Source organism: Apostichopus japonicus, chromosome 17 (genome assembly GCF_037975245.1).
Source record: "Apostichopus japonicus isolate 1M-3 chromosome 17, ASM3797524v1, whole genome shotgun sequence".
In the NCBI taxonomy this organism is placed as follows: domain Eukaryota; kingdom Metazoa; phylum Echinodermata; class Holothuroidea; order Aspidochirotida; family Stichopodidae; genus Apostichopus; species Apostichopus japonicus.
Window position 1 is genome coordinate 29,592,243 of NC_092577.1, and position 16,802 is coordinate 29,609,044.

General features: G+C 39.2%; 1 protein-coding gene across 1 annotated transcript in view; it reads right to left on the reverse strand.

Annotated features, from left to right (window-relative positions):
* LOC139954747 (uncharacterized) overlaps window positions 1-16,802 on the reverse strand; it is a 38,279-nt gene that overhangs the window by 20,481 nt on the left and 996 nt on the right. Inside the window, exons 3-16 of the mRNA XM_071954668.1 lie at window positions 16,498-16,530; window positions 13,615-13,962; window positions 13,161-13,322; window positions 12,570-12,917; window positions 12,091-12,279; window positions 11,500-11,847; window positions 10,992-11,207; window positions 10,402-10,749; window positions 9,584-10,132; window positions 8,224-8,598; window positions 6,312-7,007; window positions 4,702-4,920; window positions 2,270-2,380; window positions 1,338-1,517 (exon numbers count right to left, since the gene is read on the reverse strand). Of these exons, the coding sequence (XP_071810769.1) occupies window positions 1,338-1,517; window positions 2,270-2,380; window positions 4,702-4,920; window positions 6,312-7,007; window positions 8,224-8,598; window positions 9,584-10,132; window positions 10,402-10,749; window positions 10,992-11,207; window positions 11,500-11,847; window positions 12,091-12,279; window positions 12,570-12,917; window positions 13,161-13,322; window positions 13,615-13,962; window positions 16,498-16,530 (4,122 nt within the window). The remainder of the gene's footprint in view (window positions 1-1,337; window positions 1,518-2,269; window positions 2,381-4,701; window positions 4,921-6,311; window positions 7,008-8,223; window positions 8,599-9,583; window positions 10,133-10,401; window positions 10,750-10,991; window positions 11,208-11,499; window positions 11,848-12,090; window positions 12,280-12,569; window positions 12,918-13,160; window positions 13,323-13,614; window positions 13,963-16,497; window positions 16,531-16,802) is intronic.

Below are 16,802 nucleotides of genomic sequence, written 5' to 3' on the forward strand. Positions count from 1 at the left end.
TAAAGCTACAAATGTTTTGAAGAGCTTCAAACAAAAAGAATCTGGAAGGTAACATTTTGACTCCATCCTCAGTAGACCATGGGAACCGATTATGTTAATAAGGAGAAGCGCAAATATACATACTAACCATGGAGGGTCATCTGAAGCTATGGGAACAATCAAGGGCGTAGGAACCGGGGGGGGCTGGGGGGGCGCCAGCCCCCCCAGTGAAAAATGTGGAGGGGTGGAAGTATCATTCCGCCCCCCCCCCGCAAGTCAGAAAACCCCTTTTTCATTTCCAAATGAGAAAAAAAAATCTCATTTGGAGCAAAAAATTGCATCTAAGGCCTGGTGAAAATACAAAATTAAGTTTACAAAATGGAGTGGGTGTTGAAGTGTGCTATATTGCACCAAATTGCATCTGAGGCAACCTGGAAATGCAAAAAATTCCAAAGGGGAGGGGGTCACCCCCTTCCCTTAGACCCCTCCCCCAGGCCGACCATCAGTCTTCAGCCCTCCCACTCAAAAGTTCAAAAGTACCTTCCTACGCCAATGGGAACAATGAAATCTAGCTAAGTCATTTTTTCAGCGTTTTTCCCCGCAATTTTCAATCCCGAGATTGACATTTGAGTATTTCCTCTGAAACAATCAAACTGCAGCTGGAATGCACGCAGCCTATCAAGACTGTACGTAGATGTACAAGTACATGAGTAGCAGACGACAGGATTAGTCCTTCCTTAGCAACAAAAGTCTCCTTGCCGTTTTTGCACATCAACAAGTGCATTTGATATGCTAGGAATCTTTAAGACTCTGACAGAAGATGTTCCAATCATAGCCAGGGATCAAACATATCAAGCTAGTTATGAGAAGGAAAGTAAATCTACATAACGCCATCATCCAAACCTAAAAAAGCTATTATTCTCAAATTTACTGTTAATGCCGGTTATAGTGACTTTCTTTTGTCTACGGAAAAAAAGGTTCTCTCTCCAAACTGACAAAATGGGTTAAATAACATGTTTGTGGCACTTTGGAGCATGTGACATGACCCTCCATCGTTGGTACGTTTTCCTACCGTGGAGTGTGGAGAGTTCCAGACCATATTAAAATTTGATGGGTCCGTACTTGTATTCTAGTGCAATTGTCTGAACGCCATGGATTTGAACTCTGCGATGTCTTGTGCTCATCGAGTACCAAGACGGCATTGTGCTCCAACTCATGCTGTTTAAATTGAGACTACAATTAAGTCTGTTGCTGAGATTTGTACAAGATCTGTCTAACGAGTATACTTACATACCGTTGCGACAAGTATGAATATTAATGACTACAACGTTAGCAATGCAACCAAGCAAACTACTGACCAATTATAATTCTTGGTGTTGTTTCTCTTGGTATTGTTGTCTGTCTTGGTGTTGTTGTCTCTCTTGGTGTTGTTGTCTCTCTTGGTGTTGTTGTCTCTCTTGGTGTTGCAGTTGATGTTGTAACGGTTGGTGTTGTGACTGTTTCAGAGGTACTCGATGGAGTCGTTGTCGGTAGAATGTCTGAACAAGAAAAGGAACAATAGAGAAATCAAATGACCAGCTGAGATGTAGAAATACACAAGTTTGAATCTAATTCACAAACCATTAAGGCTGTCCAGTTAATTGGATTGTCAAAACACTAAAAAATGTAGAAAAGATTCAGGCTCATCAATGGCTTTTATCATGAGAACCTATCCAGGAAGGTAAGCTAAGGTGAGGTGTGGGGAGGCGAGGAAAGGGACAGGAAGGGAAGGGAGACGTTTTCAATAAAACCAAAGCCTTTCGACCTTTAATATATCCAACTGAAATTATTGTCAATAACAACACCTAAGACTTTAACAATATGAGAAAGTGAGATAGAGATAATGGATGTATAGTTTTCTAAACATTTAAGTGACAGATTATTTGCACAAAACCATGTGCACACCTTGAAAAGATAAACCTGTACAGATGTCTAGCAGTGACCAGCATTGGAACAGAAACTATTGGCATTGTCAGCATATAAAATGAATTGCTATAGTGGGGTTCTTTTATCTACGGAAAAACAATTCTCTCTCCAACTGACACAATGGGTTAAATAACATGTTAGTGGCACCTGGGAGCACCGTTACATGACCCACCATCCAGGCCAGGCAATTCCAGGCTTTCTCATAAGAGAAGGGGAGGGGGTAGGTGGCCCAGAGACAAGGGTCGGTTGATACCAAGTAGACCCCCCTGAAGGTTCCGATTCCGTAACATCGAAATCTTACAAACTCAATAGGAAGCTCAGTTACCTTCGCAGAATCGTCCAGTATATCCCAGGGGGCAGAAACAGACTCTATCTCCCACAGCGTTTTCCTTGCAATTACCGCCGTTTTCACATCCGTAGATATCGCATTCAAAATCTATTTGGGAGAAAGTAGATATTAAGATATACACATTAGCGCCACAGTCACGCAAGTCTATAGGTCACGACCCAAATGTTTGGTTTAGGAAGCATTTTTCGATGTGTGAGGAAATCGCTTCAGAAATCCTTGGGATTTTACCCGATCGATGACGATTTGTCTATTCAGTGCAGATATAGTCTCCTGCACAATCATTATCAAGCTTTATTTTGTACTACAAAGTTTGTATTACAAAGTCTGTCTATAAACAGAGTTTGTACTAGAGTTTGTACTATGAAGTTTGTACTACAAATTTTCAAACAAGTAAAGTTTGTACAATCTGTACCAATCTAAGGGTTGCCTAGTCGGAACCTGGATGCCAAGATCTAGGGAACTTGTTGCAAGGAAGCAGAGCTAACGATTGCATCAACAATATATAATATAAAAATAAAATAAAACTGTTAGCAAACTGCTTATCCACTAGAGAGCCTGTGTAATAGAATGTGTAAAAGTAAAGTTGACCTGACGTTTTGATCCTAGCAGGATCTTCTTCAGAGGCTAAAATGGGATTTTAGCCTCTGAAGAAGATCCTGCTAGGATTGAAACGTCAGGCCAACTTACTTTTACACAATATACAATATACATACAATAAAAAATATATATAATATAATATACAATATACATACAAAATATATATATAATATAATATACAATACAATATACAAATATAATATACAATATATAATAAAATAAATAATATTCCAGTAATATTGTAATTGCAAACTTGACAGGGAGAGAAGTGGGAATTGATGGGTCTTGTCACAGAAAGGTTGTGGACTGCTGCGATAGTGTACAGCTTCTTAAACAAGAACGAGTTTATCATAATGGCATTACAAGAATGCATCAGACTTTCATTCAGTGTAACACATAGTGAGAGAAGGGTCAGTGGGAGGGGGTTGGGTTGGGGGGTGGGAAGGTTTGCAAAGTGCTCTTCACTATGGTCTTTGTTATAAAGCTACTGTAAAGCTTCAAATGTTTTGAAGAGCTTAAACCAAAAAGAATCTGGAAGGTAACATTTTGACTCCATCCTCAGTAGACCATCGGGATCGATCATGTTAATTAGGAGATTCCCAAAATTAACATATGGACCAACCATGGAGGGTCATCTGAAGCTATGGGAACAATGAAATCTAGCTAAGACATTTTTTCCAGCGTTTTTTCTCGCAATTTTCAATCCCAAGATTGACATTTGAGTATTTTCTTTGAAACAATCAAACTGCAGCTGGAATGCATGCAGCCTATCAAGACTACATAAATGTACATGAGAAGCAGAAGACAGGATTAGTCCTTCCTTAGCAACAACAAAAGTCTCCTTGCCGTTTTTGCACATCAACAAGGGCGTTTGATATGATAGGAATCATTAAGACTCTGACAGTAGATGTTCCAATCATAGCCAGGGATCAAACATATCAAGCTTGTTATGAGAAGGAAAGTAAAGGGCCGGTCACACTACAGCGATATTTTATCGGAATACGGTCCGATTTTTCCGACTTTAGGCCAAAGAATGAGGTTTTTGGTAGTGAATGTAATGAATGCAGTGGAATATTCGAATACCTACTCCAAATCTGAGGGGTTTTGGAATGGACTACATTTTGAAGTGACGTCACATAGAAAAACGATAAAAATCGGAAGAGAAATCGGATAGCTATTCGATAAAAGGAAACGGAGTCAATATCAAAAGTTAGGAGAGGGCAATTCCACATCAGAATGGCTCAACAGATAGCAAATCAGGTCCTTTATCACTGTGGCTAGAAGACCCGAACGAAAAACTGGCTGTTTCGATTCCTCCGGGGAAATCGGATAGTATTCCGATAAAAAATCGGTATAGTGTGACCGGGCCTTAAATCTAAATAACGCCATCATCCAAACCTAAAAAAGCTATTATTCTCAAATTTACTGTTACTGCCCGTTATAGTGACTTTCTTTTGTCTACGGAAAAAAGCTTCTCTCTTTGAACTGACAAAATGGGTTAAATAAAATGTTAGTGGCTACTTGGAGCACGTCACATGACCCTCCATCGTTGGTACCTTTTCCTACCGTGGAGTGTGGAGAGTTCCAGACCATATTAAAATTTGATGTGTCCGTACTTGTTGATGTCTTGTACTCATTGAGTACCAAGACGGCATTGTGCTCCAACTCATGCTGTTTAAATCGAGACTACAATTAAGTCTGTTGCTGAGATTTGTACAAGATCTGTCTAACGAGTATACTTACATACCGTTGCGACAAGTATGAATATTAATGACTACAACGTTAGCAATGCAACCAAGCAAACTACTGACCAATTATAATTCTTGGTGTTGTTGTCTCTCTTGGTGTTGTTGTCTGTCTTGGTGTTGTCGTCTCTCTTGGTGTTGTCGTCTCTCTTGGTGTTGTCGTCTCTCTTGGTGTTGTTGTCTCTCTTGGTGTTGTTGTCTCTCTTGGTGTTGCAGTTGATGGTGTAACGGTTGGTGTTGTGACTGTTCCAGAGGTACTCGATGGAGTCGTTGTTGGTAGAATGTCTGAACAAGAAAAGGAACAATAGAGAAATCAAATGAAGAGCTGAGATGTAGAAATATACAAGTTTGAATCTAATTCACAAACCATAAGGCTGTCCAGTTAATTGGATTGTCAAGTCACTAGCAAATGTAGAAAAGATTCAAATTCATTGCTTATCCACGAGCACCTTCACATAAGATGAGAAGACAGTGAAGGGAGGAGAGATTTTGTGATGGAGACAATCGGAAGCTATTGAAGAGGTCAACAGAAGTACCAGGGGCAGAAATGTTCTTGTTCAAATCTATTAGTCAGCATATCAGTAGAATTGCATGTGCAGTGGACCCTCCCAGGGATTAAATTCAAACTCATAATAATCATACAGTGTGTGGCAGTTCAGCACAAACTTGTAAAGCCTAAATCAAACATAACTGAATTTTCAAGAATTTTAGAAAAACAAGGCAGGAATGACTCGCCTTAACGATTAAAATACATTAAGAAAACCAACAACAAAATAGGAAATCTGAAAACCCGGCCCCCCCCCTCCCCCCAAAAAGAAGGTAAAACTACTCTTACTTGATATCGAAAATTGCAGAGAGATTTTCCTGAATGGTACAAAAGTAGTGGTTCAAGTTTTTTTTTCTAAAACACTGTTTCATATTATTAAATGTTCTCCGGCCATCAAATAAATGATGCAGGAAAATCCTTGCTTTGCTGACACTCACATAACCTGCATCACTGATACAGGAATAACCTACATCTCTGATACAGGAATAACCTGCACTGCTGATACAGGAATAACCTGCATCACTGATACAGGAATTACCCACACTGCTGATACTGACATAACCTGCACTACTGATACAGGAATAACCTGCATCACTGATACAGGAATTACCCACACTGCTGATACTGACATAACCTGCACTACTGATACAGGAATAACCTGCATCACTGATACAGGAATTACCCACACTGCTGATACTGACATAACCTGCACTACTGATACAGGAATAACCTGCATCACTGATACAGGAATTACCCACACTGCTGATACTGACATAACCTGCACTACTGATACAGGAATAACCTGCATCACTGATACAGGAATAACCTGCACTGCTGATACAGAATAACCTTCACTGCTGATACAGGAATACATGCACTGCTGATACAGAAATAAGCTACACCACTGATACAGGAATAACTTACACCGTTGTTACCGTTAGTTGTTAGATACAGCTAAGAGGTACACTGTAGGACAACATATGTTGAAGTATCAGGACAGACAAGGTAATATTTAAGCTTACACGGCCAGTCGATAGTTAAGGTGGCACCCTCATAACATAAATATACCATGAAGCCCAGAGCGAGAAGTTAGCCAATATAATAACAGCTCATAAAAAATATATCTCACCTCCAATGCACATCATATCACCGGCTTCATTCCTCGGTGGGAAGTTGGAGCAACTCTCTGGCATGGCACCAGCTAAAAATGCGATTGCTATCTGGCAATCTTCAAATAACTGACTGCAGGTCTCTTGGCAGAGGGTGTACCCAGAGGAGGGAAGAGGAGGGTAGAAGAGGGAACACATGGCAGGAAGTAGATCAGGACACTCGTTGCTGTCTATGATAGCTGCAGTGACTAAATCAAGGCCGACAGCAAAAGCCAACTCAAACACAGTTTCTGAATTGGCATTTCTGTAGTCCAAGTACCCAGCACAAGGTCTAGAAACCGGAACTGAGCCAGGGGGAGGTGTGGAAGGAATGGTAGAAATAGAAGGTGTTGATGATGTTCTACCCTCTGTGGTAGTCACAGGCATAGATGGTGTTGACGAGGTGCTAACTTCTGTGGTACTCACAGGCGTAGATGGTGTTGACGAGGTGCTAATTTCTGTGGTACTCACAGGCGTAGATAGTGTTGACGAGGTGCTAACCTCTGTGGTAGTCACAGGCGTAGATGGTGTTGACGAGGTGCTAACCTCTGTGGTAGTCACAGGCGTAGATGGTGTTGAAGCGGTGGTAACCTCTGTGGTAGTCACAGGCGTAGATGGTGTTGACGAGGTGCTAACCTCTGTGGTAGTCACAGGCGTAGATGGTGTTAGTGGGCCATCTGATAGAAAAGAGAATGATGACCACTGGAATGTTAAGTACAAGGAATGGAGAATAACTATCATATCATTGTACTAAACACTGACCATCACGGTAGTTTTCATGAGTCAAGTGTGGAAAAAGTTTGAATTAACAGACAAATACTTTATAAACTGAGGTACATTCACAATATGATGCAAATATTCATTAAAGAATAACAAAAAATTAAGTCAGCATCAAGTAGCCTGTGGGTAATCTGTAATTACCATATATTGATACCCTTACAACAAGGCCTAAAGTGTGATTAACAAAACGGAGGGGCGGGGGGGGGGGGGGGAGAGAAGATTTAAGAAACCAAAAGAGGTTTAAAAAACAAAAACAGAAGAAGGCATAGCTAAAGCAATTACAACATGGTAAACATTATGATTTGAATTGATTGATTGATTTAATTATCAAACAGAAATTAATGTCAGAGTTTTAAGTTAGTAAAAATGTTTACATGGCTTTATAACATGATTTTGCACGAGCAGCAAAGTTTTTTTTTTATTTGGCATAGCAAGCGTTGAGCATTATGGTAATATTGCCATGAGATGCAAAGATGAAAAACATGGATAGCGGTGTATTTTATTTTGAACCTGCTTACACAGATGCTAAAATGACTAATAGTTTGAGCCATTGGAATTTTACCAAAAGAGAAGGGGAAAAAAGAAGAGAAAAGAATATATTAGAAGTTATAAAAGAATCAAAAAAATATTCTATGTCAAAAAGGAGAGTAAAATTCTAGGAAAAGTTGTGTTTACTTAATTGATAATTAACTATTGCATTCATGGACATGATTTCAGCGTGCGACTGGAGTTTCATCACCAGGACTGGGGTCTGATCAGTCACGGGACTGGGCTAAGATCAGAGAGATGGGGTTAACATCAAGAGAGATTGTGGTAATTCTGGGTAAAACTGGGATCGAATCAAGCCCGTTCAAAGAATTCCGCTTCATGGGAGTTTCCTGTTGTTTTGTTTTTTAAATCGTACAAGAAATTTCCTAAATACAATGTTTTAAGTTAAGGGTAAAGAGAGAATAACAAACTGTTCATCTACTTAAAAAAAAGCCAGTGTGTTGCTAGTAAAATATATGAAATCCAACTAGGATCTTCTTCAGAGAAAACCTGTTTGCATATAGCTCTGAAGAAAGGTCTTCACTAGGATAAAAATGTCAGGTACTGTTATCGGTTGTTCTTTACCTCCGATGCATCGACCATTTGTTTCTCCTCTTAGTGGGTAACTTGCACAATCTTGCAGAGCAAAGTCCTCAAAGAAGACCACTCCGACCCTGCATCCTTCAAACAGTCTGGTACATGCCTCCTGACAGAGAGTGAAGCCAGAAGATGGCAGAGGCGGGTACCATAGAGAACATGCAGCTGGGAGGAGATCGACATCACAGAGACCACTCTGCTCAATAGCCGCGGTCGTGTCTTCCGGTAAAAACATCTGGCTGGGTGTAAACAGCGGCTGAGGCAATGAATTCTGGTAGTCGAGGTAGTTTGTACAGACGCCTTCCACAGGGGTCATGGACAATGCTGCTGTAGTCACTTCGTTAGTAGTGGAGCGTGTCAATCCTTGAACAGTTGAATAAACATTAAATATAAGAGTTTGCTTTGGTAATCAAACTTCAGTCATGATAATAAAGCTACAGCCCAGTACATTATTACACCTGCATTATATTGTTGATCTTGTAAACATAAGACAAACAGGTGTTTCATGGTAATAAGCCACAGCCAGTACATTATTACACCTGCCTTATAGCATTGATATTGTAAACATTAGACAAACAAGTGTTACATGGTAATAAGCCACAGGCAGTACATTATTACACCTGCCTTATATTGTTGATATTGTAACATAAGACAAACAGGTGTTTCATGGTCATAAGCCACAGCCAGTACATAATTACACCTGCCTTATATTGTTGATCTTGTAAACATAAGACAAACAGGTGTTTCATGGTCATAAGCCACAGCCAGTACATTAAAACACCTGCATTATATTGTTGACGTTGTTAACTTAAGACAAACAGGTGTTTCATGGTAATAAGCCACAGCCAGTACATAATTACACCTGCCTTATATTGTTGATCTTGTAAACATAAGACAAACAGGTGTTTCATGGTGATAAGCCACAGGCAGTACATAATTACACCTGCATTATATTGTTGATCTTGTAAACATAAGACAAACAGGTGTTTCATGGTAATAAGCCACTGCCAGTACATAATTACACCTGCCTTATATTGTTGATCTTGTAAACATAAGATAAACAGGTGTTTCATGGTCATAAAGCAACAGCCAGCAATTATTACACCTGCCTTATATTGTTGATCTTGTAACGTAAGACAAACAGGTGTTTCATGGTAATAAGCCACTGCCAGTACATTGAAATACCTGTCTTATAATACTGTAAGGTATCGCTGCATACCCATATCATTGGAGCACGTACCTTCTGGTACTGTAGAAGAGGCTAAGAAAGAAAGAAGAACCTAATTCAAAGCTAGCAAAGAGATGAAAAATTAAATATGATATAAAAAAAACTTCAAGATTGACTAACCTTCAGTTGTTGCACTAGTTGTGACACCCTCAGTGGTGGCTCTAGATGTGACACCCTCTGTCATTGCTCTAGATGTGACACCCTCTGTGGTTGCTTTAGTTGTGAAACCCTCTGTGGTCAGCCTAGTTGTGACACCCTCCGTGGTTGCTCTAGTTGTGACACCCTCCGTGGTTGCTCTAGTTGTGACACCCTCTGTGGTTGCTCTAGTTGTGACACCCTCTGTGGTTGCTCTAGTTGTGACACCCTCTGTGGTTGCTCTAGTAGTGACACCCTCAGTGGTTTGCTTGGTTGTGACACCCTCTGTGGTTGCCCTAGTTGTGACACCCTCTGTGGTTGCCCTAGTTGTGACACCCTCTGTGGTTGCCTTAGTTGTGACACCCTCCGTGGTTACTCTAGTTGTGACACCCTCTGTGGAGGCTCTAGTTGTGACAACCTCTGTTGTTGCTCTAGTTGTGACACTCTCTGTGGTTGCTCTCGTTGTGACACCCTCAGTGGTTTGCTTAGTTGTGACATCTTCTGTGGTTGCTCTAGTTGTTACAACTCCAACACCTTTTCAATGAAAATATATTTCTGTGTGCATACTGAGAAATAATCCCTTCAACCAGATTAAAATATAAAAACATCCATGAAGAATTAACCAATCTCCCAAGATGAAATGAAGCTCTATATATGATTTACTGTTTAACTTTAATAGCATCAAGCTTCTTGTGTTAATGTAAGCTGTTTAGTGCATAAGCCAAAGCTGAACTTTGCAAAAAAGAAGCAAAACAATGAGGAAAATGAAGTTTCAAGTTGATAAAAATAGAGCAAATATTCACCACCAAAGCAGAACCCTTCTGGAACGTCCGATTGAGAAGGAAAGTTTTGACAAGAAACTGAGGAGAGCTCTGGCAGGAAAACAGAGACAACTGGGCATCCTTCAACAAGCTGACTACAGGTTTCTTGACAAAGTCCTTGACTGGCTGGTGACAGCGGTGGGAACAGAACCAGGCAAATAGCTCCTAGATAGTCACCACAAAATCCACTTTCTGAAATAGAAACTGCTACCTCTGCTGGTGGGATGGGTACAGCTAATTCAAACAGGGGCTGAGGTTGGGCTCGTTCATACTGTATGATATTGCTGCATACTCCTATCACAGGAACACCTTCTGGTGCTGCAGAAGAGGCTAAGAAAGAAAGGAGAACTAAATACCAAGCAAGCAGAGAGATGAAAAGTTCAATTGTGAACAGCCTTGCTTTTATAAAACAAAGCATATCAAAATGTTACAAGAGTCAACAATTGTGTTTAAAGCACTAAGCTTGCAGTTACACATCACTTGCAGATATATTTGAGTGTTGACTGATCTGAGAGAAGGGTAAAGCTAATACTTGTGTTTAAAATATCTTCAACAGAACCTTGTTGAACTACCTTCAGTTATTACTGTAGTTGTGGCACCCTCTGTGGTTGCTCTGGTTGTGACACCCTCTGTGGTTGCTCTCGTTGTGACACCCTCAGTGGTGGCTCTAGTTGTGACACCCTCAGTGGTTGCTCTAGTTGTGACACCCTCTGTGGTTGCTCTAGTTGTGACACCCTCTGTGGTTGCTCTAGATGTGACACCCTCTGTGGTTGCTGTAGTTGTAACACCTATTGAATTAAAATTTAGTGTACGAGAAATCTACATGATAAAACTGTGTGTGCTGAGAAATAGTCCATTCAACCATATTAAAATGTAATAACATCCATGAAGAATTACACCAATCTCCCAAGATGAAATGAAGCTCTTTATATGATTAACTGTTTTACTTTAATAGCATCAAGCTTCTTGTGTTACTGAACGCTATTTATAGTGCATAAGCCAAAGCCCACTTTCGCAAAAAGAAGCAAAACAATGAGGAAAATGAAGTTTCAAGTTGATAAAAATAGATCAAATATTCACCACCAAAGCAGAACCGTTCTGGAACGTCCGATTGAGAAGGAAAGTTTTGACAAGAAACTGAGGAGAGCTCTGGCAGGAAAACAGAGACAACTGGGCATCCTTCAACAAGCTGACTACAGGTTTCTTGACAAAGTCCTTGACTGGCTGGTGACAGCGGTGGGAACAGAACCAGGCAAATAGCTCCTAGATAGTCACCACAAAATCCACTTTCTGAAATAGAAACTGCTACCTGAGCTGGTGGGATGGGTACAGCTAATTCAAACAGGGGCTGAGGTTGGGCTCGTTCATACTGTAAGATATCGCTGCATACTCCTATCACAGGAACACCTTCTGGTGCTGCAGAAGAGGCTAAGAAAGAAATGAGAACTAAATACCAAGCAAGCAGAGAGATGAAAAGTTCAATTGTGAACAGCCTTGCTTTTATAAAACAATGCATATCAAAATGTTACAAGGGTCAACAATTCTGTTTGAAGCACTAAGCTTGCAGTTTCACATCACTCGCAGATATACTTGTCTGTTGACTGATCCGAGGGAAGGGTAAAGGCTAATACTTGTGTTTAAAATATCTTCAACAGAACCTTGTTGAACTACCTTCAGTTATTACTGTAGTTGTGACACCCTCTGTGGTTTTTCTAGTTGTGACACCCTCTGTGGTTGCTCTAGTTGTGACACCCTCTGTAGTTGCTCTGGTTGTGCCACCCTCTGTGGTTGATCTCGTTGTGAGACCCTCTGTGGTTGCTCTAGATGTGACACCCTCTGTGGTTGCTGTAGTTGTAACACCTATTGAATTAAAATTTAGTGAACGAGAAATCTACATGATAAAACTGTGTGTGCTGAAATAGTCCATTCAACCATATTAAAATGTAATAACATCCATGAAGAATTACACCAATCTCCCAAGATGAAATGAAGCTCTTTATATGATTTACTGTTTTACTTTAATAGCATCAAGCTTCTTGTGTTACTGAACGCTATTTATAGTGCATAAGCCAAAGCTAACTTTCGCAAAAAGAAGCAAAACAATGAGGAAAATGAAGTTTCAAGTTGATAAAAATAGAGCAAATATTCACCACCAAAGCAGAACCGTTCTGGAACGTCCGATTGAGAAGGAAAGTTTTGACAAGAAACTGAGGAGAGCTCTGGCAGGAAAACAGAGACAACTGGGCATCCTTCAACAAGCTGACTACAGGTTTCTTGACAAAGTCCTTGACTGGCTGGTGACAGCGGTGGGAACAGAACCAGGCAAATAGCTCCTAGATAGTCACCACAAAATCCACTTTCTGAAATAGAAACTGCTACCTGAGCTGGTGGAATGGGTACAGCTAATTCAAACAGGGGCTGAGGTTGGGCTCGTTCATACTGTAAGATATCGCTGCATACTCCTATCACAGGAACACTTTCTGGTGCTGCAGAAGAGGCTAAGAAAGAAATGAGAACTAAATACCAAGCAAGCAGAGAGATGAAAAGTTCAATTGTGAACAGCCTTGCTTTTATAAAACAATGCATATCAAAATGTTACAGGAGTCAACAATTCTGTTTGAAGCACTAAGCTTGCAGTTTCACATCACTCGCAGATATACATGTATGTTGACTGATCCGAGGGAAGGGTAAAGGCTAATACTTGTGTTTAAAATATCTTCAACAGAACCTTGTTGAACTACCTTCAGTTATAACTGTAGTTGTGGCATCCTCTGTGGTTGCTCTAGTTGTGACAACCTCTGTGGTTGCTCTAGTTGTGACAACCTCTGTGGTGGCTCTAGATGTGACACCCTCTGTGGTTGCTCTAGTTGTGACATCCTCTGTGGTTGCTCTAGATGTAACACCTATTGAATGAAAATTTAGTGTACGAGAAATCTACATGATAAAACTGTGTGTGCTGGGAAATAATCCATTCAACCAGTTTAAAATGTAATAACATCCATGAAGAATTAAACCAATCACTTAACATGAAATGAAGCTCCATATATGATTTACTGTTTTACTTTAATAACATCAACCTTCCTTTGTAAATGTACGCTATTTATAGTGCATAAGCCAAAGCTAACTTTTGCAAAAAGAAGCAAAACAATGAGGAAAATGAAGTTTCAAGTTGATAAAAATAGAGCAAATATTCACCACCAAAGCAGAACCCTTCCGGAACGTCCGATTGAGAAGGAAAGTTTTGACAAGAAACTGAGGAGAGCTCTGGCAGGAAAACAGAGACAACTGGGCATCCTTCAACAAGCTGACTACAGGTTTCTTGACAAAGTCCTTGACTGGCTGGTGACAGCGGTGGGAACAGAACCAGGCAAATAGCTTCTAGATAGTCACCACAAAATCCACTTTCTGAAATAGAAACTGCTACCTGAGCTGGTGGGATGGGTACAGCTAATTCAAACAGAGGCTGAGGTTGGGCTCGTTCATACTGTAAGATATCGCTGCATACTCCTATCACAGGAACACCTTCTGGTGCTGCAGAAGAGGCTAAGAAAAAAGTCAGAACTTAATACCAAGCAAGCAGAGAGATAAAATGTTAAATACAAAAAACAATATGCAATTGTTCACAAGCTTTTTACAAATTAATAGCAGTTATTGTGAACAGCCTTGTTTAGACACAAAACAATGCATATTTCTTAAATCTTACGTAGAATTAATTGGAGGAAATGGTAGCAGAAACGGCAAAAATGGAGCAAAACCAAATCGTTAATAAAACTTTTGGGAATCGGAAACTTAACAGTTGTAGTGTACCAACATCATTCCCAAAGCACTTATAATAAATATGAAGCAAGCAAGCAGCAGAGAAAGTAGAAGAGGTTTGTAATGTCGACAAGAAACCAGACCTGTTTACCCCACACACAGAAACAAAGCTATACGCTTGGTAAAATGGGACATATCATAAAAATTAAATGGAATTTAGATAAAAACATTTCCATTCCAATTCCATAGACTCTCTATGACTGAAAGACAAATTTGTTAATATGATGGTGATGAGAAAGAAAAAAAAAAGGTTCTGCATTCCTGGTTGAAATAAAGTGCTAATACCTTGATCCCACTGACCAGATATAGTTGTCTGGAAGTATCAGGGATGTGCCCACGCTGGGCGGCCCCGCCCGGCACTAAAAATTACCGCCCAGCACTGTCTTAAAAATTGTGAATCCCATCCAGCACTATTTTCATCTAAAATCCCGACATTCCTAACAATATATTCAACATAAATTGGGCCTACCCTATGCCAAAATCATACAGACTAATAATGCATCCATCAGTTACCCATGCGAGAAACATTACTTACTGCTCTCAATCGGTCCCTTGTAAAATCTCTTTGAAACAAACTAATAACTTTTACCAGGTACGTAATATATTTCACTAAAAAAAAATAAAAAAATGTAAATTGTTAGCAAATCTAGTACTTGCAAGCTACCTCTCTCTGTAAGTAAAGGCTTGCAGAACGCGATACCATAGATTGCTAGTCCTTCTTGGATTCCCGAAAGGGAAAACTGTGAAGTTGTTTTTACCGACATTGCAAAATTGTGACGGGGACCGTGGATTGCAAAGTCAGCAATGACTATAACGCGGATCGCAAAGTCTGTAGTTACTATTATGGTTAGATTCGTCCAGCACGGCAGCATACAGAAACGTTGTACTCAAAGCCGAAGCCAAATATCAGGTCACACATCCGAAGTCTATGCATGCTAAGTTCTTCAATACTGCCTTCAATACCTTTCGGGTAACAGTTCATACTGCAGTTTTGATTTGATTTCCTGGCCCCAAGTTGATCAATGTAAAAAAAAATCAGTTCATCATTATTTAAATATCTTAAACTTACCAAGGTTGTTACATCATGCATATTGCATATGATATGTGTGAATTAAAAGGTACACAAAAAATTCTTTTCGTTTTCCTTAATTTCCTTTATCGGTAGTGTTCTACTTTCTTAAGTCAGAAGGCTTCGTAGAACACGTCCTTTTTCAATACTACGTTGTTCTTATGTTAATGAATTAAGTGTTTGGTTATATGTAATCTTGTTGTGGAAAAAAAAATAGAAGTGAGATGTTCTTCGGAAGCATTCTCTCGTTAGTGGGAATGGTTTTGATTTTGAATTTTCTCGGCAAGTTGTGGTTCATTTGCAATGGTCCTGTTAGCAGTAAATTTTTATCATCAAATTGCTCTTGGCAGCAGTGCAATTTTCTTGGGAATTATATAGATATATCTTATTTTTCTGTGGGCTTACAGACAATTTTTTATATTTTATTTTTTGGGGGAGTTTGTGTATGTGATGAATCAAGAGACGATGTTAGTTTAATTACTGCCATGACAATGTCACTGCACCCAACTCTTCCCTAAATTATTCATACGATTAATCTCATTCAATTATGAAAATTCACATATTTACAATAAAACAATTTAGAACAAAGCAAAATAAGCAAGACATATCAGAAGATATTCTGAACAGTTTCACATATGACTGGGTCCGAAAAATATAGATTTTATTTAAAGACATCGGATGAGTAGTTTGCATTGGTTTTTTTTTTTTTTTTAAATAGTCTAATTCTATAAAACAGTTTTGTAGTTTGCAAATATCTAACAGAGTCAGGTTTTTCCTTTCTACCAAACATTGTGTACATTTTGTTGACACTACCAAATCATGACCAAATTCAGCATTTTGGGATTTTGATCATGAAGAAGATGGGGTCTATTTGCAACTTATTAAAGTAAGGAAAGAAAAGAAAACAATACGCGAATTAAAAATTGCAGAACCGGTTGATGCTGTGACATCACAAAGGGGTCTGGTATAAAACAATAGTTGCTTAATCAAATTGCTATTTTATTTTGCCAAACTCATTAACATAATTTTACATAATTAACATAATGGAAAAACTTTAAAAATTGCAGAACCGGTTGATGCTGTGACATCACAAAGGGGTTTGGTATAAAACAAAAGTTGCTTAATCAAATCGCTATTTTATTTTGCCAAACTCATTAACATAATTTTACATAATTTACATAGTTCTGACTTACCTGGTGGTGTTGAAGTAGGTGTGACTGTGGTACCTTGCAAACAAAGAGAAAAGAACGAAATGTAACAATTAACTCATTTATTAGTTGATTATGTTTAGTTTATAATATCTATTTCTGAAATGTGTCAATTTACTCATTTCATCTTCAACAGTACCAGATATACAATATGATATGAGATACAAAGTGGCAACCATTGTTTTTTCTTTGTTTATTATTCAGTTATTGCCGATTCATAATAATTTGATCAAATTCTATGTCCATTGCTTGTTATAATCTGGTACACATTGTGCCAAGAACAGGGTTAT